At 45.1% G+C, this 20762-nt stretch overlaps 1 protein-coding gene across 15 annotated transcripts in view; it reads left to right on the forward strand.

Annotated features, from left to right (window-relative positions):
* PAX2 (paired box 2) overlaps positions 1-20762 on the forward strand; it is a 156272-nt gene that overhangs the window by 68226 nt on the left and 67284 nt on the right. For 14 of the 15 annotated variants that reach the window (XM_083738430.1, XM_083738421.1, XM_083738423.1 and 11 more), the window contains 2 exons: positions 2085-2170; positions 19204-19323. In XM_083738430.1, coding sequence (XP_083594556.1) covers positions 2085-2170; positions 19204-19323 — 206 coding nt within the window. The remainder of the gene's footprint in view (positions 1-2084; positions 2171-19203; positions 19324-20762) is intronic. The other variant, XM_083738429.1, reaches the window with a different exon arrangement.

Below are 20762 nucleotides of genomic sequence, written 5' to 3' on the forward strand. Positions count from 1 at the left end.
CTCCCTCGGCCAATAAAGCGAGATGAGTGCCGCAACCCCAGAGTCGGCCATGACTGGACCTAATGGTCAGGGGTCCCTTTACCCTTTTACCAGTGCCACAGTCCCAATTACATAACCCACCTTCCCCACAATAGCTTTTGCATTTTCCAGCCTCATGTCTAGTTTCATCCTTTCTGGCCAACTACACTCTTGACATTCTGAAAGCTTTGTTAAAGCCCATGGCCTGTTCTTCATCCAGTCCCTAAGCATGTTTACTCATAAGGAAGCCCTTCCAAGTTCAGTGGAATTTGCTAGAGATTCCTGGTAAATACTCCTATGATTGCAGCCTTCATCAACCTTCCCAACCATAATGAAGTCTAAGCAGAGCCATCTCTCAAGGCATTTTGTTGCCTGAAGCAAAATACAAGATGGCGCCTCTACTCCCATTCCATATGCAGAAGCCAGCTGAACTGCTAGTTGAATATTATTTCAATACTGTGGTGAAGGGGATAGTGTCCTCTACCACAACGTAGGGCAAAAGGCCACATGTGAGTGCGGAATAGGCCATGTGGGAGACTCAGGAGGAACACTGATGGGGGACATCATTAATGTTGCCCAGCACCTGCCACCAGAGGTGGGTATTATCACTGTATCTAATGGTAGGGCTGGCCCTGATCCTATGTAAGCATAACTACATCTGAACGCATACACAGATTGTTACATTTGTCTCTTCTTTTCTTTCCCTCTGCGCCTGTTCTCTTGTCCCATCCCTAATCTCAATATTTATCTTGTAAGACTTGGTGCAAGACTTACTTTTCATTTAAATTACTCTGTATGGTTCTGTATATAAAGGAAGATGTTAAGAACAATGAGTGGTATTCAGCTAAATTTTACTCAAGAGTAGGTATGTTGAGGGACGCAGGTGGTGCTGTGGGTTAAACCACAGAGCCTAGGACTTGCCGGCCAGAAGGTCGGCAGTTCGAATCCCTGCGACGGGGTGAGCTCCCGTTGCGTGGTCCCTGCTCCTGCCAACCTAGCAGTTCGAAAGCACGTCAACGTGCAAATAGATAAATAGGTACCCCTCTGGCGGGAAGGTAAACGGCGTTTCCGTGAGCTGCTCTGGTTTGTCAGAAGCGGTTTAGTCATGCTTGCCACATGACTCGGAAGCTGTACGCCGGCTTCCTCGGCCAATAAAGCGAGATGAGCACTGCAACCCCAGAGTGGTCCGCGACTGGACCTAATGGTCAGGGGTCCCTTTACCTTTACCTTAGGTATGTTGAAGTTAATCGCACTAACTTAGGCTCATTAACGTCAGCAGAGCTACTCTGAGTATAACTTAACTGCAGTATCACCCGATGTTGATAATCCTTTCACCAATAAAAGGGATCCTCATAAAAAATGGCAAAGACTGTATGTCTTTAAAAAAATCTTTACATGTTGTTAAACTTCCTAGACCATCCTTAAGGAGAGTTTACTCCAACCTGCTTCTTTCTCTTGTAAGAATCAAATTATAGCCCTAAACAGTTACTTCGTTAAGAAGTGAGATGTAACCAACTCCCATAATGCATTGAGCTGAGTGGCTCTTGGTCACTGGCACACAAAGTCTATTTTCATATTACTACTAATAATAATAATAATTCAAAACATACATTCTACCTGCCTGAGTTTCCACTTGCAGTCTCCAGTCTTCAGGTTCAGACTGGGGGTGGGGAGAAAAGGTGCATATTTTAATTTGAACTTAGCTAATTTGAACTTTCAGAGGCAATATGCAAATTGAAACACAGCCACCTTTTGAAATCTGCACTTCTCTGAATTATCCCGTACAGTTCTACTACTACAAAAAAAAACATGCAAAAAATCTATATATTAGGAGAAACTGTTTTCAAAAGAATATGCATATTTTGCAAAATTGCATTCAAAAATATGAATGCTAAGAGAAGCGCTCACTCAAATATGTTTTTCACATTTTTGTGAGGACTTTTAATCGGAATTTGAAAACTGTCATGGAAATTTGGCAAATGAGCTTATGACGGCGGGGGGGGGGGATTAGAAACCAAAAGAGATGGAGTTAATAGCTAGTATGTTTGTTTGTTTTGTTTTGGCAGGATCATCCGAACCAAAGTGCAACAGCCATTCCACCCAACACCAGATGGGAGTGCGACTGGAGTCACTGCACCTGGACATACTATAGGTAAGATGAAACCAGAGAGGTGGGGATGGCGGGGCAGCGGGGGGAGGGAGGGAGAAAGTAATGTCAGGAATTGAGTGGTCTCATACACAGGTCCATAGCTGTCAACTTACAGATTTGAAAATAAGGGATCAGCAGCCAAAATAAGGGATTTTGCTGAGCTTATCCATAAATCCGGCACTGATGGAGCCATGTTGCTTTTGCTGCCACTGACTGTGTTTTGCAGGGGGTTGGACTAGATGATCCTAAGGGTCTACAACTCCGACCAAAGAAGAGTGGCAGACAAAACTGATGGCAAAGCTTACAGGCAGAATTAGAAATCAGGAAGAGGACCTCTTTAATAAAGAACAGGGAAAGTTTATAATTTAGTTGAAAAGCTATTGCAAAGATTTACATACATTGGTAGGATCGACAGAAAACTTGTAGTAAAAATTTGAACTATGGATGGACAAATGTTTTATAAAAATAGAGTTATGAAAGGGATGCAGAGGGGGAAATCGCTACATTAAGATGCTGCACTGGTTGGAGGGTATGCTAAGCAGCACGTTGGGGCTGCCGTCGTCCTGGTGCAAGGAGTTCCATTGGCCCTTCCCCGCCCGAGAGAGAGAAGGAGGGGTGGGAGAGAGACTCTCGCCCATGAGCCCAGCATGAGGCAGTTGCAGCACCGCGGCAGCTGCTGAAGCGCCGCCCTTCTGCGTCCCTCCCCATCCCCTCCTCTTCCTCCTCCCTCAGGCCGACTCCTCAGCCACCGCTACCACCTCCAGCTTCCCCTGACAGCACAGCAGAAGTCTCGTAAGATAGGGGCTGCCTGCCCGCCCGCCGCCACCCGTCTCCTCACAATGCGCCCCTGAGGGGGGAAAGGGAGAGACGGAGACGCGGCAGCTCTTGTGCATGTTCTCTCTCGCGGCAGAGGACCCTGAGCCGCTGCTTCCCTCCCGAGCCGGGCGAGCATGAAACCCGGGAAATTTAAGGGACATCATAATAAGGGACAGCAGCGGGACACAGCGCTAGGATAAGGGAGTTTCCCGCCAAATAAGGGACGGTTGACAGCTATGCACAGGTCCAGCACACAGTTAAACAAAAGAACAAGATTAAGTGAGGCAAAGCTTTCATGAATGTCTCCCCAAGGCCAAAGCAGCATCGAGCCTGTCCTCTAGCTAGGCTTAGATCTTGGGCACAGAAGTTGTATGGTTGAGTGGCAGCTTGCAGTTGCTCTTCCAAAGTCGTCCTCATGTTTGTATGAAAGCTTTGCTGTCCCATTGCTTGGGGCACATCTATGCAGCAAACAAATCTTCCTTTTCAGAGGAGAAGTTGCTGCTGCTGCTGCCTCAGAAACCTACCTTGTACCTGTGTGAAAAATCCCTTGTAACCACAGTTAGCGATTAGAGCCCATTTCCTGCCGGATCAAAAACGCAGTGTGCCCCATATCCATGTATACATTTCAAAAAATGGTGTTGCTCTACGCAGGTTTTATAAGTGTGTGCACACTGAGGGAGCGATAGAAGACTGAGCAGAGGCTAGAATTAATTGAATAGCCTTTTCCCCAGGGATATGACTTTTGTCTCATGGAAGTGAAAGGTACTTAAATTAGATCAGCTGCCAAATAATGTAAGTTTGCCAAAGAAGCGAGGGGACAAATGTAGGAGGAGCTGTCCTGTTTTCCAATGCCACATTCCTAGAACGTCTCCTCCTAAACACTGCAGGCTGGGATGCAAACTAGACTGCAGTGCAGGGAAGGAACAGCCTTTGAGGAAATGGGCATGCAGATTCTATTTCTGTGCCAAGCAGCCAAATCTTCCGTAATACGGTCTGGAAGCTGGAAGAAAAGACACCAGAGTCTGTGCACATAGAGGGGTGGTACAGCTCAATCCAGCCAGCTTGAAGGTTTTTGCTCCAAAGATTTAACCAGCTGTGGCCACCGGACTGTTCCCCAAGTCTGTCCATGGCACATTATCGCCCGAGTAACGTACAGTCAGGGACACGGGTGGCGCTCTGGGTTAAACCACAGAGCCTAGGACTTGCCGATCAGAAGGTCAGCAGTTCGAATCCCCATCACGGGGTGAGCTCCCGTTGCTCAGTCCCTGCTCCTGCCAACCTAGCAGTTTGAAAGCACGTCAGAGTGCAACTAGATAAATAGGTACTGCTCCAGCGGGAAGGTAAACAGCGTTTCCGTGCACTGCTCTGGTTTGCCAGAAGCGGCTTAGTCATGCTGGCCACATGACCTGGAAGCTGTATGCCGGCTCCCTCGGCCAATAAAGCGAGATGAGCGCTGCAACCCCAGAGTCGGTCACGACTGGACCTAATGGTCAGGGGTCCCTTTGACTTTAATGTACAGCCATACCTTGGTTTTCGAACAGCTTAATTCTTGAATGTTTTGGCTCTCAAACAATCAAAACCCAGAAGTGACTGTTTTTGGAAGCTGAACGTCCAACGGGGCTTCTGCGGCTTCCGATTGGCTGCAGGAGCTTCCTGCAGCCAATCAGAAGCCGTATTTTGGTTTCCGAACACTTTGGAAGTTGAACAGACTTCCGGAACGGATTCTGTTCAACTTCCTTTTTTTTAATAAACATTTATTAAATTTTTTCAAAATAAATACATTGTAAAACAAACAAACAAAAAACAACAAAAGTACATAATACAAAAAGTACAAAAACAGAAAAAATAAAAACACAAAAAATTTCCATTTACTTATTTTCTTTTAACTTATTTTCCAGACCTCCTCATACCTCCCTTTCTTATATTCCAATTCCAATTATTAACTCAGCAAATTATTAGTTTTCGCCATTAATTTTACTTATTTCAAAATCTTATTTTTCATATCTCTTAAATCATTACAGCTGGAAACCGCTTAATTTCTATCCAACATCATTCTAACATTCCTTAATTTTGCAATATTTCTGAAGATAATCTTTAAACTTCTTCCAATCTTCTTCCGCCGACCCGTTCAACTTCTAAGGTACGACTGTATATGCATTAAAAGAGTTATGCAAGCATTCCCAGAGGTATAAATAAACACTCCTCTCCAGTTTTATTATTAGTAATATAGTAGCACTAACTCCAATCCAATTCCTGTAGGTTGGGTGGGTGAGGGGAGAAATAGCCTTTCTGTTGCATTATTTACTCAAAAGGGGGTGGTGTGTACACCCATAGTAGAAAAGGGGGGGATGCGCAGCCATGGCTGGTCCTACCATTAGGCAAGGTGAGGCAATCACCAGACAACAGGCAGCAGTAGCTACCCGTGGCTTTTCTTCCTGAGCCCCTGGCCCTCTGTTGCCTCACTGCCCTCCTGAGACTCCCCAATTTGGCCTGCTACCTTATGTGTGGTAGACAGTATCCCATTAACAGCATTCACCCAGTTTTTGTATGTGAAATTGGGAGAGGCAACATCTTTCCCATCCTTCTGGCAACATAATAAATTAGGCTGGTCCTGTGTGCAGCCCTCCAAAGGGTTGTTAAAATCAGAGCGGGAAGATAATTTTTGCAAATGAAATTATTGTCACTGCAATGAGGAGAAGGGTATCCTCACAGACGGTGGTGTCCAAACTTTTTTTCAAAGGGGGCCAGATTTGATGAGGTGAAGGGCTGTGAGGGTCAACCAAAGTGGTTAACCTTTTTTTTTAGGAGGGAAGTTTATATATATATATATATATATATATATGCAGGTTTTGGTGCCCTCGGGTGTCTTCCCGTGTAAAAGTTGGGGTGTCTAGGCGACGTTTCGACGAGGTCTCACTCGTCATCTTCAGGCTGGTGCTTTCGGCTTCAGGCTGGTGCTTTCGGCTTCTTGTAACAAGTAACTGTTCCAGTAACAAGAAGCCGAAAGCACCAGCCTGAAGATGACGAGTGAGACCTCGTCGAAACGTCGCCTAGACACCCCAACTTTTACACGGGAAGACACCCGAGGACACCAAAACCTGCATATATATATATATATATATATATATATATATATAACCCCAAAGTTGTTGAGCTAAACTGCCACAGGGGCCAGATTAAACAGACTGGTGGCCCCCAAAATGGACTTTGGACATAGATATGCAGACATTTTTGTTTGTTCCACAGGAACACTTGATTTTGACGGGCACTGAGGGGGGAGCAACTCTCACTTACAATAATTCTGCAGCATGGAGAAAAATACATTTCTCACTCACACCGTTGTATAACTAGGGCTCTTCTTTCCAGTATGTCTCCTTTCCTAGGTGTTGAGCTTTAAAACCCTAAATGGCCTTGGCCCAGTATACCTGAAGGGGTGTCTCCACCCCCATCGTTCAGCCCGGACACCGAGGTCCAGCACCGAGGGCCTTCTAGCAGTTCCCTCACTGCGAGAAGCCAAGTTACAGGGAACCAGGCAGAGGGCCTTCTCGGTAGTGGCCCCTGCCCTGTGGAACGCCCTCCCACCAGACGCCAAAGAGATCATCAATCCTATGACTTTTCACAGACATCTGAAGGCAGCCCTGTTTGGGAAGCTTTTAATGTTTGATGTTTTGGTGTGTTCCTTTATACTTTGTTGGAAGCTGCCCAGAGTACAATCAGTCAGTCAATCAATCAATCAATCAATAAAATAATAAATACAGTGGTACCTTGCAAGACAAATGCCTTGTAAGATGAAAAACTCACAAAATGAAAGAGTTTTTCATTTTTTGAGTTGCTTCGCAAGACGAATTTACCTATGGGCTTGCTTCGCAAGACGAAAGCGTCTTGCAAGTTTCAATGCATTCCTATGGGAATTTGGTTTCAATGCATTCCTATGGGAAGACGAAAAATTCACAAGACGAAAAAACTCACAGAACGAATTAATTTCGTCTTGCGAGGCACCACTGTACTTCATGACCATCCCTACTTGTTGTCCAAGACCTTGGGGGGGGGGTTAGTGTTCTTATCAGGGCTCCTTTCCCACCCACCTAGATTCCAAAAGAAACTGCAGCGTTCCTTGGTTTTTCCCTTCTTTAATCTATTATAGGTGACTTTCCAAAGCTGCGGCCATTTTCTCCTCCACCTCCATGCTCATGAGACTGAAGCAGGTCCTTTTTCATAAACAAGTGATGGCCCCAGCTTCTGTCTGAAGGAGCCTTCTGGCTCACAAGGTGGTGATAGCACCATGATCTCCTCTGGCGTTAGCTACCAAGGAGTCACGTGGCTGTTCTGTGCTTCCATGGTGCCAATGCTTTCTCCACAGTCCAGTTTGCTGGGGGTGCAGGCAGCAATTTCAAGCTGCGATCTATTGCCATGTGAGCATTGGAGGGGGGGAGTTGTTGTTGTTTGGACCATATTTGGGGAAAGAGGAGAGAAAAGGTGCACCTGAGTGGCCTTGCCATCCCAAAGTCACTACTTCTTTCCCGCCTCACAAGTTTATCAAGGGGCGGTTTATATTAATCAGCGTCGGTTGATTAATCCAGCACATTAATCTGTTAGATCTCAGGTTACTTCCACGCCAGGTGTTTTGAGGTGGAATACCCCATTCTTTGGCCTCTAAAAAAGAAGATAGGGAGATTCAGTTTCTGAAGCATGGGAAACAGTGAAGAAGAATCAGGAGTGCTTAAAACCATGAGTAAAATCAACATTTCAACTTTTGGTCAGAACACATGTGCTCTGCTGTGCTGTGATTTTTTTCACAACACCTCCACAGAGACTCGGACTATTCTATTTATTCAATCAGTTTTAAGCAATGAATTTTTCATAAATTAACCTGCATAAAATACTAATGCGTAAAAATACGCAGTATTTCTGCGTAAAAATTCTACTTCTTCTTTTAAATAAATAAATGGCGCAAGCATGTTCAGGTGCGCTAACTTGGGGGGGGCACAAGGTGTCACCGGCCCCCTCAACAGCTTGGTACTGGATAGCTCAGTTGGTTAGAGTGCATTGCTAATACCAAGATTGCAAGTTTTCTATAAAAATATATATAATACTGTATATAATTTTTAATTAAATTTTCTAATTTACATTTCAAAATACTCATTTAAACAGCGTTAAATCAATGACTTCCCTTCTTCTCTTTCTGTGGTTCATTTTGCATAACATACATCCCTGCATATTTACATGAACTAAACCATTCAGTAAGCCATTGTTACATCCATCAAAATTTATTTGCACTGTTGAATTTATCTTAATGCTACCAGTGTTTTGAAATGAACACAATTTTCACCCATATATTCAGTAAACATTTTCCAGTCTTCTTCAAATGTACATTCTTCTTGCTCTCTTTTTTTATATGTTAAATCTGCAAGTTGCGCGTATTCCATCAGTTTAAGTTGCTATTCTTATTTGGTTGGGACCTCGTTTGTATTCCATTTTGGGTTTAACAAAACATGGGCCGCAGTAGCAGCAAACATAGTCTTTTTTGACACCTGGGAATTTCCGCTGAATGATCTGCAACAAAAAAAGGAATCTGGTTTGTTTGTTTTTTGAAAGGTCCTTGTAAACATTTTTTCAATTCATTGTAGATCATTTCCCAACACTCTTTTACCCTTTTACAAGTCCATCACATATGATAAACATACCCTCAACCTCATTACATCTCCAGCACTTATCTGATTCAGACTTATACATTTTAGCAAGTCTACTCTGAGTTAAATACCACCAAGATTGACCAAGATTGCAGGTTTGGTCCCTGTATGGGACAGCTGCATATTAGGATTGGACTAGATGTTCCACAAGGTCCCTTCCAACTCTATGATTCTATAATAGCCAGTGTGGTGTAGTGGTTAAGAGCGGTAGTCTCATAATCTGGGGAACCAGGTTCGCGTCTCCGCTCCTCCACATGCAGCTGCTGGGTGACCTTGGACCAGTCACACTTCTCTGAAGTCTCTCAGCCCCACTCACCTCACAGGGTGTTTGTTGTGGGGGAGGAAGGGAAAGGAGAATGTTAGCCGCTTTGAGACTCCTTAAAGGAAGTGAAAGGTGGGATATCAAATCCAAACTCTTCTATAATATTTGTTGGACGTAGGCTGGGCTCTCTGTGTTGAGGGGGTGGAGGAGACTGAGTGCGGAGCCAGAAGTGGTGCCACCTCATTGGCTGGCTCCTCCAGAACACATGGCCTCCATTAGATGATGTAACACTGCACATCATGTGAGACCCAACTGATGTCATGCACATGCCTGCACGCCAGGCCCCCTCAATCTCGGGGACAACTTGGCACCACTGCACATAGCCAGGGCCGGATTAAGGTTTGATGAGGCCCTAAGTTACTGAAGGTAATGGGGCCCTTTATATGTCCAGCTGTCCTTTGTCAACAACAAATTGTCGCTGTTTTTTGTGTTGAATATATGCCATATGGTACCCTATATATAGAAATAAGCAAACCAGTGATATTTTAGGGAGCAGGCTAGCAGGCGGGGTCCATGAATTACACCATAGGAGCCTACACAACACAAAACACTGTTGCCGTATGTAGGTTTTATTTTATTGGTTTTTTATCTTATATTTTGGAAATGTACATCCAATTTTTTTTCTTTAAATTTTTGAGGGGTCCCCAAGAGAGTGGGGCCCTAAGTTATAGCTTGTTTAGCTTATACGTAAATTCGGCACTGTACATGCGCTATCTACACCTCTAAAAGTAACGGTAAAGGCACCCCTGACCATTAGGTCCAGTCGTGGCCGACTCTGGGGTTGCGGCGCTCATCTCGCTTTATTGGCTGAGGGAGCCGGTGTACAGCTTCCGGGTCATGTGGCCAGCATGACTAAGCCGCTTCTGGCGAACCAGAGCAGCGTAAGGAAATGCCGTTTACCTTCCCGCCAGAGGGGTACCTATTGATCTACTTGCACTTTGACGTGCTAGGTTGGCAGGAGCAGGGACCGAGCAATGGGAGCTCACCCCGTCGCTGGGATTTGAACCGCTGACCTTCTGATCGGCAAGTTGGTTTAACCCACAGCGCCAACCGCGTCCCTGTCTACATCTCTAGCTCACATCAAAGGGCAGCGCGAAACAAGCAGGAGCCCAACAGGTGCAAGGAGACACCTTTATTAGTCCGAGTAAGTGGTATAGATTCCAACATTTCTTTAAAAGCAATTAGCTCTTCTCTAGGGGACTGTCAGAATCAGGATTAGCTCAAATCTATTGCAGGCTCAGCTGCCACGGAGGGAGTCCGTATGTCAGTGGCTCATTTTGGAGCTAGTCATCTAAGAAACTGTAATAGATGTAGCCTATTTCTTTTTCTGTCAGGCCCCTGATGAAGAGCTAATTGTTCAAAAGAGGTTGCGATTTATACCTCTTGGATGAATACGCTCGTTCCCGGCACCTGCTGAATTTCTGGTTCTTCTGAAGTTAGGTTCCTGCTACTTCTCCACCTGCAGTCTTTGTACATACTGATGTTAAAAATAGTGATTGATATATATATATATATATATATATATATATAAATTATAGTATAAATTAGTCCAGCAAATGAATTGGTTAATTATTGCAACCCTAATTTATATATTTGGATCCTGATACTGACGGTTTTGTAGTCGTTTTAAACTGTTCTGTTGATGTATCTGGGAATAGCTCATATTTTTCCCAAATTGATTTCTAAAAGCGCCTTAAAGCTATATTTTCTTTCGGACAATAGTCATTTTGCTTACTAGATGGTTAAATTTTCTATGGTTAAGGTATGGGAAACAGTCGCCTTTGCAAAGGTGGCAGGTGACCGCAGTGCAACTTGTGACTTTGTTTAATTATAATTTATTAACAGATAGAATAGCAAGCAGAAAGCCAGTCTATCAATTAAAGGCGCTTATTAGAAAGCTTATCAGGAATTTCTTGATCAGAAATTTAGTAAGGGGAGGTTAGTTGCTCCAGTGGCGTAGCGTGGGTTGTCAGCACCTGGGGCAAGGCAAGTAATTTGCGCCCCCTAACCCCCAGATGTTGCGCCCGGTGTGGCTGGCCCCCCCTGCACCCCCCACGCTACGCCACTGAGTTGCTCAAAACCTGCCATCCCCAGTCTTGTCCCAAAATGCACAGCTAGAGGATATTGTGTATTTTGCTGGTTGCACATTAAGATGTTCCTGAGCAATGTGTTCCAGTACATTCTCTTGGTGTGGGGAGTGCTGCAGGAATGACTTTCTAATTCCTGCTTAAGATCTTAGTGGTGTCTGCATATCTGCTTAAACAGTACCCCTCCTGGGGTACTCCTTGCAGACCAAGATTACTCTATGTCCCAGAACCCTAAAATGTGCAGAGATTCTGTGGCTAGCTTAGGGTTTCCTTGGCTGATAAATTGAGGAAGGAGGGGTTCCCCAGGGGCAGGAAATTTAAAAACCACAGCGGCGAGGGATTTTATGGTGGTGGTGGCAATGGTGATGAGAGGCCCGGCAGTGATTGGCCGTGTGCCCTGATGTCACAGAGGGGAAAGGCAGGCGGAATAGGCTAAAGGTTATTATTGCCTGAGGCACTCTACCCAAAAGAGCAACTGGGACTAGGAAAGTGATGCATAAGGAGGTGCACAAGAAAGGATAAAGTTGAAGGAAAATGGGGGGCTGAAGCTAAAAAGACGCAAGCAATTGCATGCTACGTCAGCTGAAGCATAGTGTTCAGTTCACGAGAAGCAATGGCACCACTCTTTTGTACTGGAGCAAAATGTCCAGTTCTGAGCACTGCAGTTAAAGGAGGACATCAACCAAGTGTAATGTCAGGCTTTGGGGAAGCGGCTTCCTCCCTCCCTTTAGCTGTGGATAAGCAGAACAAAGCAAAAATAGTCTCTTACCATTTAAAGAGATTTTAATGATCACAGCGAAAGAACAAAGAGTCTATTTTCCGAGTAAAGGTGCTCCCAATTAAGGTTTCCACCCACTTCCCCCCGAGTCACCTCCTCGTCTTGCAACCTGATCTCGCAACCGCTGTGCCTTCTGTGCAGCTACCTTGTCTAATCTATGTGACCTTGGACTGATCGGCTGGACATTTTCCAGCAAACCGGAGTCCATTAACTCTCTCTCTCTCTTCTGGTTCTTCTTCTCCTAGCTGTTCACCACCCAGTTCTTCCCAACTTTTGTCTTCAGAACTGTGCCCCTCTGCAAACCACTGTTCCAATTTTATACTGTTCTACTGCTTCTGGGCAGCTTCAGGATCCTGGTTAGGAGCAGGGGAAGGGGGAGGCTCCCACCATTCCTCATTTGTGCAGCCCTCCTCAGCACGGTCTCTCACATGTAATGTACCTGGAGGAGAGCTACAAAGATTGTGAAGAGCCTAGACAGCAATTCTTGGTGAAAAGTTGAAGGAACTGCCTTTGTTTAGTCTGGAAGGGGCAGCTAAGCGGCAATATGATAGCCACCTAAAACTATTTTGATAGTGTCTCATGGATGATGGAGCTCTGGAGGGTAGGATGGAGCTGCAGAGAGTAGGATTCAAATTAATGGGTTTACATTATAAGAACTTTCTGATGGTACAAGCTGCTTAACAATGGGCCTGATGGTCACCTGTCAGGGATGCTGGAGCACTGAACTTCCTACGGAGGACCTTAAGGTCCATAAATAGCAATACCCTAGAGGTCCCAGGCCCTAAGGAAGTCAGATTAGCCTCAACCAGAGCCAGGGCCTTTTCAACACTGGCCCCGGCCTGGTGGAACACTCTGACTCATGAGACCAGGGCCCTGCAGGATCTGATTTCTTTCCACAGGGCCTGTAAGACAGAGTTGTTCCGCCTGGCCTTTGGCTTGGAATCAATTTGATTTCCTCCCCCTCTTCTTTTTTCCTTTCTCCTCCTGTGATGGAACTCCTATTTGGGGACTTCCCTGGGGTTTTTTCTGGCCCATGTAGGACCACAGTCTGGATAGTTAGCCTTGGTGAAGACCTGACGTTTTCATCCCCTAAAAAGTTTTTGATTTGAATTTCCATTGAAATGAGGCTGTATTTTAATGTTTTAATGTTGTATTTTAATCTTGTTTTTAAGTTGTATTTCAATCAATTTGCTTTTATATCAGGTGTTAGCCGCCCCGAGCCCGGTCTTGGCTGGGGAGGGCAGGGTATAAATAAATAAAATATTATTATTATTATTATTAGCAGGGGGACAGATGAAACGACCCTAGAGATGCCTCCAAACTCGGTGATTCAATTAATATGGCAATTCACCTTCCACCAGCATCAATTTTCAGCATTGCCAGCAGGGCAGGCTGGATGTTTCTGGGGATGTCAGTGGGCCCCTTTCTCCCTTCCTTTCTTCTTTAAACCACACTCCTCCCTCCCTCTTGGGCTCCCCCCTTTAAAGTAAAACAGACCTTGAATAACAGGGCAATGGCAATGTTTCAATGGTGTTTCAAACATACGCGGTTTCACTTAAACACAAGGTGCCTTGGAACGTAACCCTAAATGGAGAGCTGCCTGTGATCAGTATGGCAAACTGAATAGATCTACTGAGCAGAACCGGCCTGCCTGTGGGGCAAAGTGAAGTATCTCCCTCAAGTGGCAGAAGTACAAGCGCTGGCACCCTGCCCACTCCATGGCATAGTGCACAGTGTTGCCGCTCATCTTCCCTGCCACGGGGCGGAGAACACTGAGATCCAGCACCGAGGGCCTTCTGGCGGTTCCCTCATTACAAGAAGTGAGGTTACAGGGAACCAGGCAGAGGGCCTTCTTGGTAGTGGCGTCCACCCTGTGGAATGCCCTCCCATCAGATGTCAAGGAAATAAACAGCTATCTGATATTTAGAAGACATCTGAAGGCAGCCCTGTTTAGGGAAGTTTTTAATATTTAATGCTGTCTTGTTTTTAACACTCGATTGGAAGCCGCCCAGAGTGGCTGGGGAAACTCAGCCAGATGGGTGGGGTATAAATAAATTATTATTATTATTATTATTATTATTATTATTATTATTATTATTATTATAGCAATGCCATGAGGTGCGCCCTAACTCTCTCCGAGTTTGGCAACAGGTTTGCAGTGTTCAGTTGCTGGCGAAAGTGGGCCACAGCAATGTGGGGAGATGGCTGTACATTCCCGTTTCACCTCAGGTGCTGAAACAGGACAGGCCTCCCCTCCTAATGAGACTCGTTTAAGTTGTGTTGGGATGCAGATACATACCCTGGAAGGAAAATGGGCTTTTGCTGGTTAGTTGTACAGTCATGTGGGAAATGTGTTGTTTAACTGGGTGACACTTATCAGCAACAGTGAGCTCCAGTAACCAATTACAGTGGTATCTTTGTTCGCAAACGGCTTAATTGTTGAACAAATCGGCTCCCAAACGCTGCAAACCCAGAAGTTCTGGTTTGCGAATGTTTTCCGGAAACCAAACGTCTGGCGCAGCTTCCGTTTGTGTGCAGGAAGCTCCTGCAGCCAATCAGAAGCCACACCTTGGTTTTTGAATGGTTTTGGGAGTCGAATGGACTCCCGGAACGGATTACATTCTAGAACCAAGGTACAGTAGTAGTGGCACCCGCCCTGTGGAACGCCCTCCCATCAGATGTCAAAAGAGCTAAACAACTACCTGACATTCAGAAGACATCTTAAGGCAGCCCTGTTCAGGGAAGTTTTTAATGTGTGACATCTTAGTGTATTTTTGGTCTCTGTGGAAGCTGCCCAGAGTGGCTGGGGAAACCCAGCCAGATGGGCGGGGTACAAATAATAAATTAGTATTATTATTATTACATGCTTGTTTGGAAGGAGTCAGCCTATGCAGGGCATATTCCCATGAAGACTTTCACTGTTAGCCATTCTGTGACTCTAATATTTACCTGGAGTGTAATAGGCTCTTGAAAAATAGTGGGTATGTGTCAGTGGTGTGTGGGGAAATTTTTCATAGGAGAAAGTTAGGGTCAGAGGCACCAGCTTGTGAGGGGGATTGTGGGGGGGCCGACATCGCAACGCCCCGTGTGTGAGCATCATGCCTCCCTCCCTAAGCCAGCCAGAAGCTTCCTGGATTTTGGGAATGAGGTGTCAGGCCTCTGAAGTGATGCTGGAGCCTTCGTACTCCTTTCAAAAGCTGGGTGGGCTTTGGGAAAGTGGCAGGAGGGTCTTGGCCCCATCGTGCCTCGCCCCCTCCCCAGACAAGCAGAAACTTCCTGGTCTTTGGGAAGGAGGCACCGGGCTTTAATACTTTAATACTCTGATTTACCAGGAACATTTAGGGGATTAACTTAGTCCCCATAGTCCACTGACCACGTGTGTTTTAAACAAGCAACTTCGCGGCTCTCGCGTTCACAGAAAACTATGTTCAGAAGTATGGTGTTCATTTACTGCTAGAAAATATAGCAAGCAGGAGGACTTGGTCCAGAGGAGGGCAACCAAAATGGTCAAAGGCCTGGAAACGATGCCTTATGAGGAACGGCTAAGGGAGCTGGGTATGTATAGCCTGGAGAAGAGGAGGTTAAGGGGTGATATGATAGCCATGTTCAAATATATAAAAGGATGTCACATAGAGGAGGGAGAAAGGTTGTTTTCTGCTGCTCCAGAGAAGCAGACATGGAGCAATGGATCCAAACTACAAGAAAGAAGATTCCACCTAAACATTAGGAAGAACTTCCTGACAGTAAGAGCTGTTCGTCAGTGGAATTTGCTGCCAAGGAGTGTGGTGGAGTCTCCTTCTTTGGAGGTCTTTAAGCAGAGGCTTGACAACCATATGTCAGCAGTGCTCTGATAGTGTTTCCTGCTTGGCAGGGGGTTGGACTCGATGGCCCTTGTGGTCTCTTCCAACTCTATGATTCTATGAGATATTTCAGTGGCTAAGAAATACAACTGGTGAACTTAGAAGAGTTTCTTTCTTTAACTGTCATTCAAAAATTATTTTAACTTCGAGATGACAGGCTAGGCCAACAATTGCCCTGCAGTAAACTCAAACTTCTCTAAGCATGAATATGCCTTATTTTTGTAACGTGAAATCTGATTTAAAAGAGTTGCAAAGCTGCTCTGAGGATGGGCAAGGTGAGTTTGTGGCGGCACAGGCACTTTACATAACATTTGCACATGCTAATTGATGCAAATTTGGAAGGATTGCTATAATTTAAATAGTGAGGAAGATTGGGACCAGGTGATCTGGGTCCCTGCTTCCTCTGCTCTCCAGGCACTAACTACTCTCCCTTCCAATAGTTCTCCATCATTAAATGGTACCCAGACTGGACAGGCCTGCAAATGGAAGATATCTTCAAATGCGGGAAGACTGTTCTGTAGCTCAGACATCCCCTCAAATGCAGGACGATGCTCATTAATGGCTTGGACGGTCCCTACTCTTGCACTGCTTTTCCGTGGGGCAAAAACCTTGTGTATGCCTCCTTAAAAAGAAAAAGATTTTTATCCAACAACTCTGTTTTATCTGCTGCACTTAACTCTGCTGTTACGCTGTATTTTGCTTTTGCATTTTATTGCATTTCGTGGTTCATTTTAATTGCTGTTAAGAACTCAAAGTGATGCGTAGGCACAAATACAGCAAATTATGACATAACTAACCTAACGTAACAGGCACCTGCCAATCAGTGCTGATGCACAGAATAGGTTTTCTTTGAACTGGCTTTTATTGAGCTTAACGCCGGATAAAGAGGTAGCTTTCTAACTGCAAGCCACGGATCTACTTCACACAACCCAATAAGCCAATATTTAGAGGAGAGTTGTTTGCGGCCATTTTGCCTCCTCTCTAATCCTTCTTGCTTTCCCTTCAAGGTTTGCTCCAGGATTCCTGATTAACCAGGAATTCTAACCAATAACAATCCAGTCCGGCTGGGGCCCTTTCAGAATAGCTTCACTGCTCACTTTAGGTTCTGTTTATATGCTTGGTTAGAGCATGGCGCTGATAATGCCAAGGTTGCAGGTTCGATTCCTCCGTTTACATTCCAGGGGGTTGGATAAGATGGTCCTCAGAGTCCCTTCCAAATCTATGATTCTAAACTTCCTTGATATTCAGTGTTGGTAAGCACCTATTTTGGCTGTCGCAGGGGGTGAGGCTGTTGGGGAGGAGAGTGGCCCTTTCAGATTAAGTTCCTAGCAATACAGACTTTCTCTGCTGGCAGACCTGTAGCTGGGCTGGGTCAGGGAAAGGTCTAAGGGGACAGACTATAGGACAGGGAGAGGCCGTTTGCCTTTCGAAGTGCATGTACATAGTTCAATACATCAACAGCCTTTATGAAAGCAATACTTGAAAAAGGCTGTGGACTGCATGTCATGAGGAAAGAGGCCCTTTCCCCCCACATGCTCACCCCCCACAACTGGAATAGGTGCTGGGAAGTAAACTTCCAGCAGTTGGGGCATTTTCGGACCAAACAAAAATGGTGGCTTGTTTAAACACTCTTGGACTACTGCAATGCGCTCTACATGGGGCTACCTTTGAAGGTGACTCGGAAACTACAATTAATTCAGAATGCAGCAGCTAGACTGGTGACTGGGAGTGGCCGCCAAGACCACCTAACACCAGTCCTGAAAGACCTACATTTGCTCCCAGTACATTTCCGAGCACAATTCAAAGAGTTGGTGATGACCTTTAAAGCCCTAAACTGCCTCGGCCCAGTATACCTGAAGGAGCGTCTCCACCCCCACCGTCCAGCCCGGACACTGAGGTCCAGCTCCAAGGGCCTTCTGATAGTTCCCTCACTGCAGGAAGTGAGGTTACAGGGAACCAGGCAGAGGGCCTTCTCGGTGGTGGCGCCCGCCCTGTGGAACGCCCTCCCATCAAATGTCAAGGAAACAAACAACTACCTGACTTTTAGAAGACCTCTGAAGGCAGCCCTGTTTAGGGACGTTTTTAATGTTTGATGTTCTATCGTGTTTTTAATATTCTGTTGGGAGCTGACCAGAATGGCCGGGGAAACCCAGCCAGATGGGTGGGGTATAAATATATTATTATTAATAATAATATCTCTGCAAATGTGGGTTTGGCAACCCATGTGTGTTTAGCTACCATGTAATTCCGCCCTCTATTGACCATGAGACTGGCATCTAGTTTGCGACAGTTCTAGTATCCAACAGTATAAGCAAGGACACACTTTAGAAGGTGAGCTGGATGACAATGGGCCGCAAATAGGGCTTTAATTATGGGGAGGGGTGTCAGGAAGCTGGAGAGTCCTTTAGCGAAATCCACAAACCAAGTCCCCAAGTCCCTAAATTTAACTATATCATATATACCTGTTAGAAACGGTTGCCAAAGGCACCATCACAAAAGTTAAGAAGGCTGCCCAACCCTCAAGTGTTCCTTCTGTAACTCAAGCACTGGTTGTAAATAATATCTTCTCTTGTGTGAGCTGCAGCTGCAGGTTTAACTCCTCTAAAAGTTACTGTCCCCCTCATGTTGCAAAATTCAAATCTTCCCTATCGGATCTGAATATTCATTCTCTCTCTTTCACCTGCCAACCCACCATGCCTAGTCTTGTGGAATGCTCTTCCAACAGAGATTCAGGAGGCATCTTCAATTTTTATGCATTTCCTGAAAACTTTTCTAATCTGCTAGGCTTCTGCAGATAGAGAGACAGAAAAATATATTCTTTTTACAGTTAGACAGTGATCTATGATTTTAGTTTTTTATAGGAGAGATATATATTGTACAGTGCTTTGATTTTTTTTATTATTTAAAAATGCATTATACACATTTCCATTCTGAAAATAAGTAAATAAATCCTATGCACAACGGAGTCTTGTAGAACACAAACCAAAATAGACGTACAGTGGTACCTCGGGTTAAGAACTTAATTCGTTCCGAAAGTCTGTTCTTAACCTGAAACTGTTCTTAAGCTGAAGCACCACTTTAGCTAATGGGACCTCCCGCCGCCACTGCACGATTTCTGTTCTCATCCTGAAGCAAAGTTCTTAACCCGAGGTAGTATTTCTGGGTTAGCGGAGTCTGTAGCCTGAAGTGTCTGTAACCCGAGGTACCACTGTAGGCGAATTTGATTGCAGAGCTGGGGTTTTCAGCTTACCAGGAGAATTCTAGCCAGCCTTGAACATACTGAGATAGGTTATGTGACAGAATTAAGTGTTTTGCAAAGGATTTACGAGCTATGTTGACAACTGAAAGGCATTTTTTGCGAAGGGGTGGGGTCTCCCTTAGCGGGGTGAGCAGGGCCACCTTTGGAGAGGCTAGGGTGTTCTCCTGTAGCTTTTCTACCTTCTGCTTTCCTCATGGGCCTCTCTCCCTTTTCATTTTGTCCAGTTCCCAGTACAGCCTCCCCTCCCGTCTCCAGTGCCTCCAATGATCCGGTGGGCTCCTACTCCATTAATGGGATTCTGGGGATTCCTCGGTCGAATGGAGAGAAGAGGAAACGTGACGAAGGTAGGGGGAGGGAGGGGTTCATCCTCCCTTCATTTATTTCCTTTTTCTTTCTCCCCCCTTTGCTCTGCCCCTCTCATTCCCATTCTCTTTGCCCTCCCTCTTACCACCCCTAAGCTGCAGTTTTGGACCAGGATTCGCAGGTGCTTTGCATATTGGATTAGTCATAGATTAGGGGTGGTTTCCCACCACCACCAGCACCACCACAACAACAACTCGACTGGCCGGAAAGTTTTTCATGACCAGCTGAATTCTCGTTAGGAGGCAAAGCCAGCTGATTTCATTCCAAGGCACAAACTCCCCTCCCGGTTTCTAGATGGAGCCTTGGACTCACACCAAGGTGGCTCATCCTGAATTTCTAATCAAAGGCAGCAAAAGGGTGATTCTGGAAAGATCCACTTTGTATACCCGACCCCATAGCAATATTTAAGACAAGAAACAAAACCTGGCTTTCAGGGCCAGGGAAGAGAAGGTTTAGGAATGTGAGAATTATTTTTAAGGAGAGAGAGAGACAGCTGTTGTGTTTTGGCACCCTACAAATAAAACATGCATTCAGAATTGAAAAACGGGGACAAAATATACTCCTCTTTTTGCCAATCTCTTTAGCTCATGGTTTGCAAGCCCAAAATGAAAGAATTTAGTTGTGCAATGTATTTGATCTATGTGATCTTCTACAGATTAGCTTCTCTGGTGTCTCTGCCCTTAAGTCCTCCGCAACTGGACCTAATGGTCAGGGGTCCCTTTAGGCTTTGCACACTGATGAATGTGATTTTTTGGGAAGCATTCAGAAAATGGTAGAGATATAATTTCCTTTCTTTCAGGAAGGGTATGTTTTTATGCGCAGCACCACAACTAATTCATAGTCTTTCACTAGGCAATGGTGACTGTTGCCTATACTATTCCATCAAATGCTGATCCCCACATGCCAGTCCATGTTGCCAGGTACCAATAACACTTCCTGAAAATGTAGATGGTCTCCGTTTGTTTCCAGCTGGTATATGCTCAGTGTTTGTTGGCATGAACTGATATGCGCACTCATGTGCATCAGTGATATGGGGAGAACTCTGTGCTTATAAACACAGTGAAAACCCTTGGCTTAAGCTTGAGATTCATGTGTGAAACGATACCGTCCAGATGAAAATTGTAATTAAAAAAAAAACCTGAAGAAAAAATGGATGTGGGCAAAGGAATTGCTGGTGGCAGGACTGGCATAGAAGCTGGTGGTGAGGCTGAGGGTGTGATTTGTGATCAATGCTCAGCAATCGCTGGTTCCCCTTCTGCAATGCAGAACAAAAAACACTGGAATTACGTGGTTGTTGGAAAGATAAATGAATGAGCGTACAATGTGCTTCGAACATTCAAAAAGCACAATATAAACTAACACTGTTGTGTTGTTGTTCTAATCAATTTTGAAGGGCTGCGTGGACTCCTGAGAGATTAAT

Source organism: Podarcis gaigeae, assembly GCF_964106915.1.
Source record: "Podarcis gaigeae genome assembly, chromosome: 5".
Lineage (NCBI taxonomy): Eukaryota > Metazoa > Chordata > Lepidosauria > Squamata > Lacertidae > Podarcis > Podarcis gaigeae.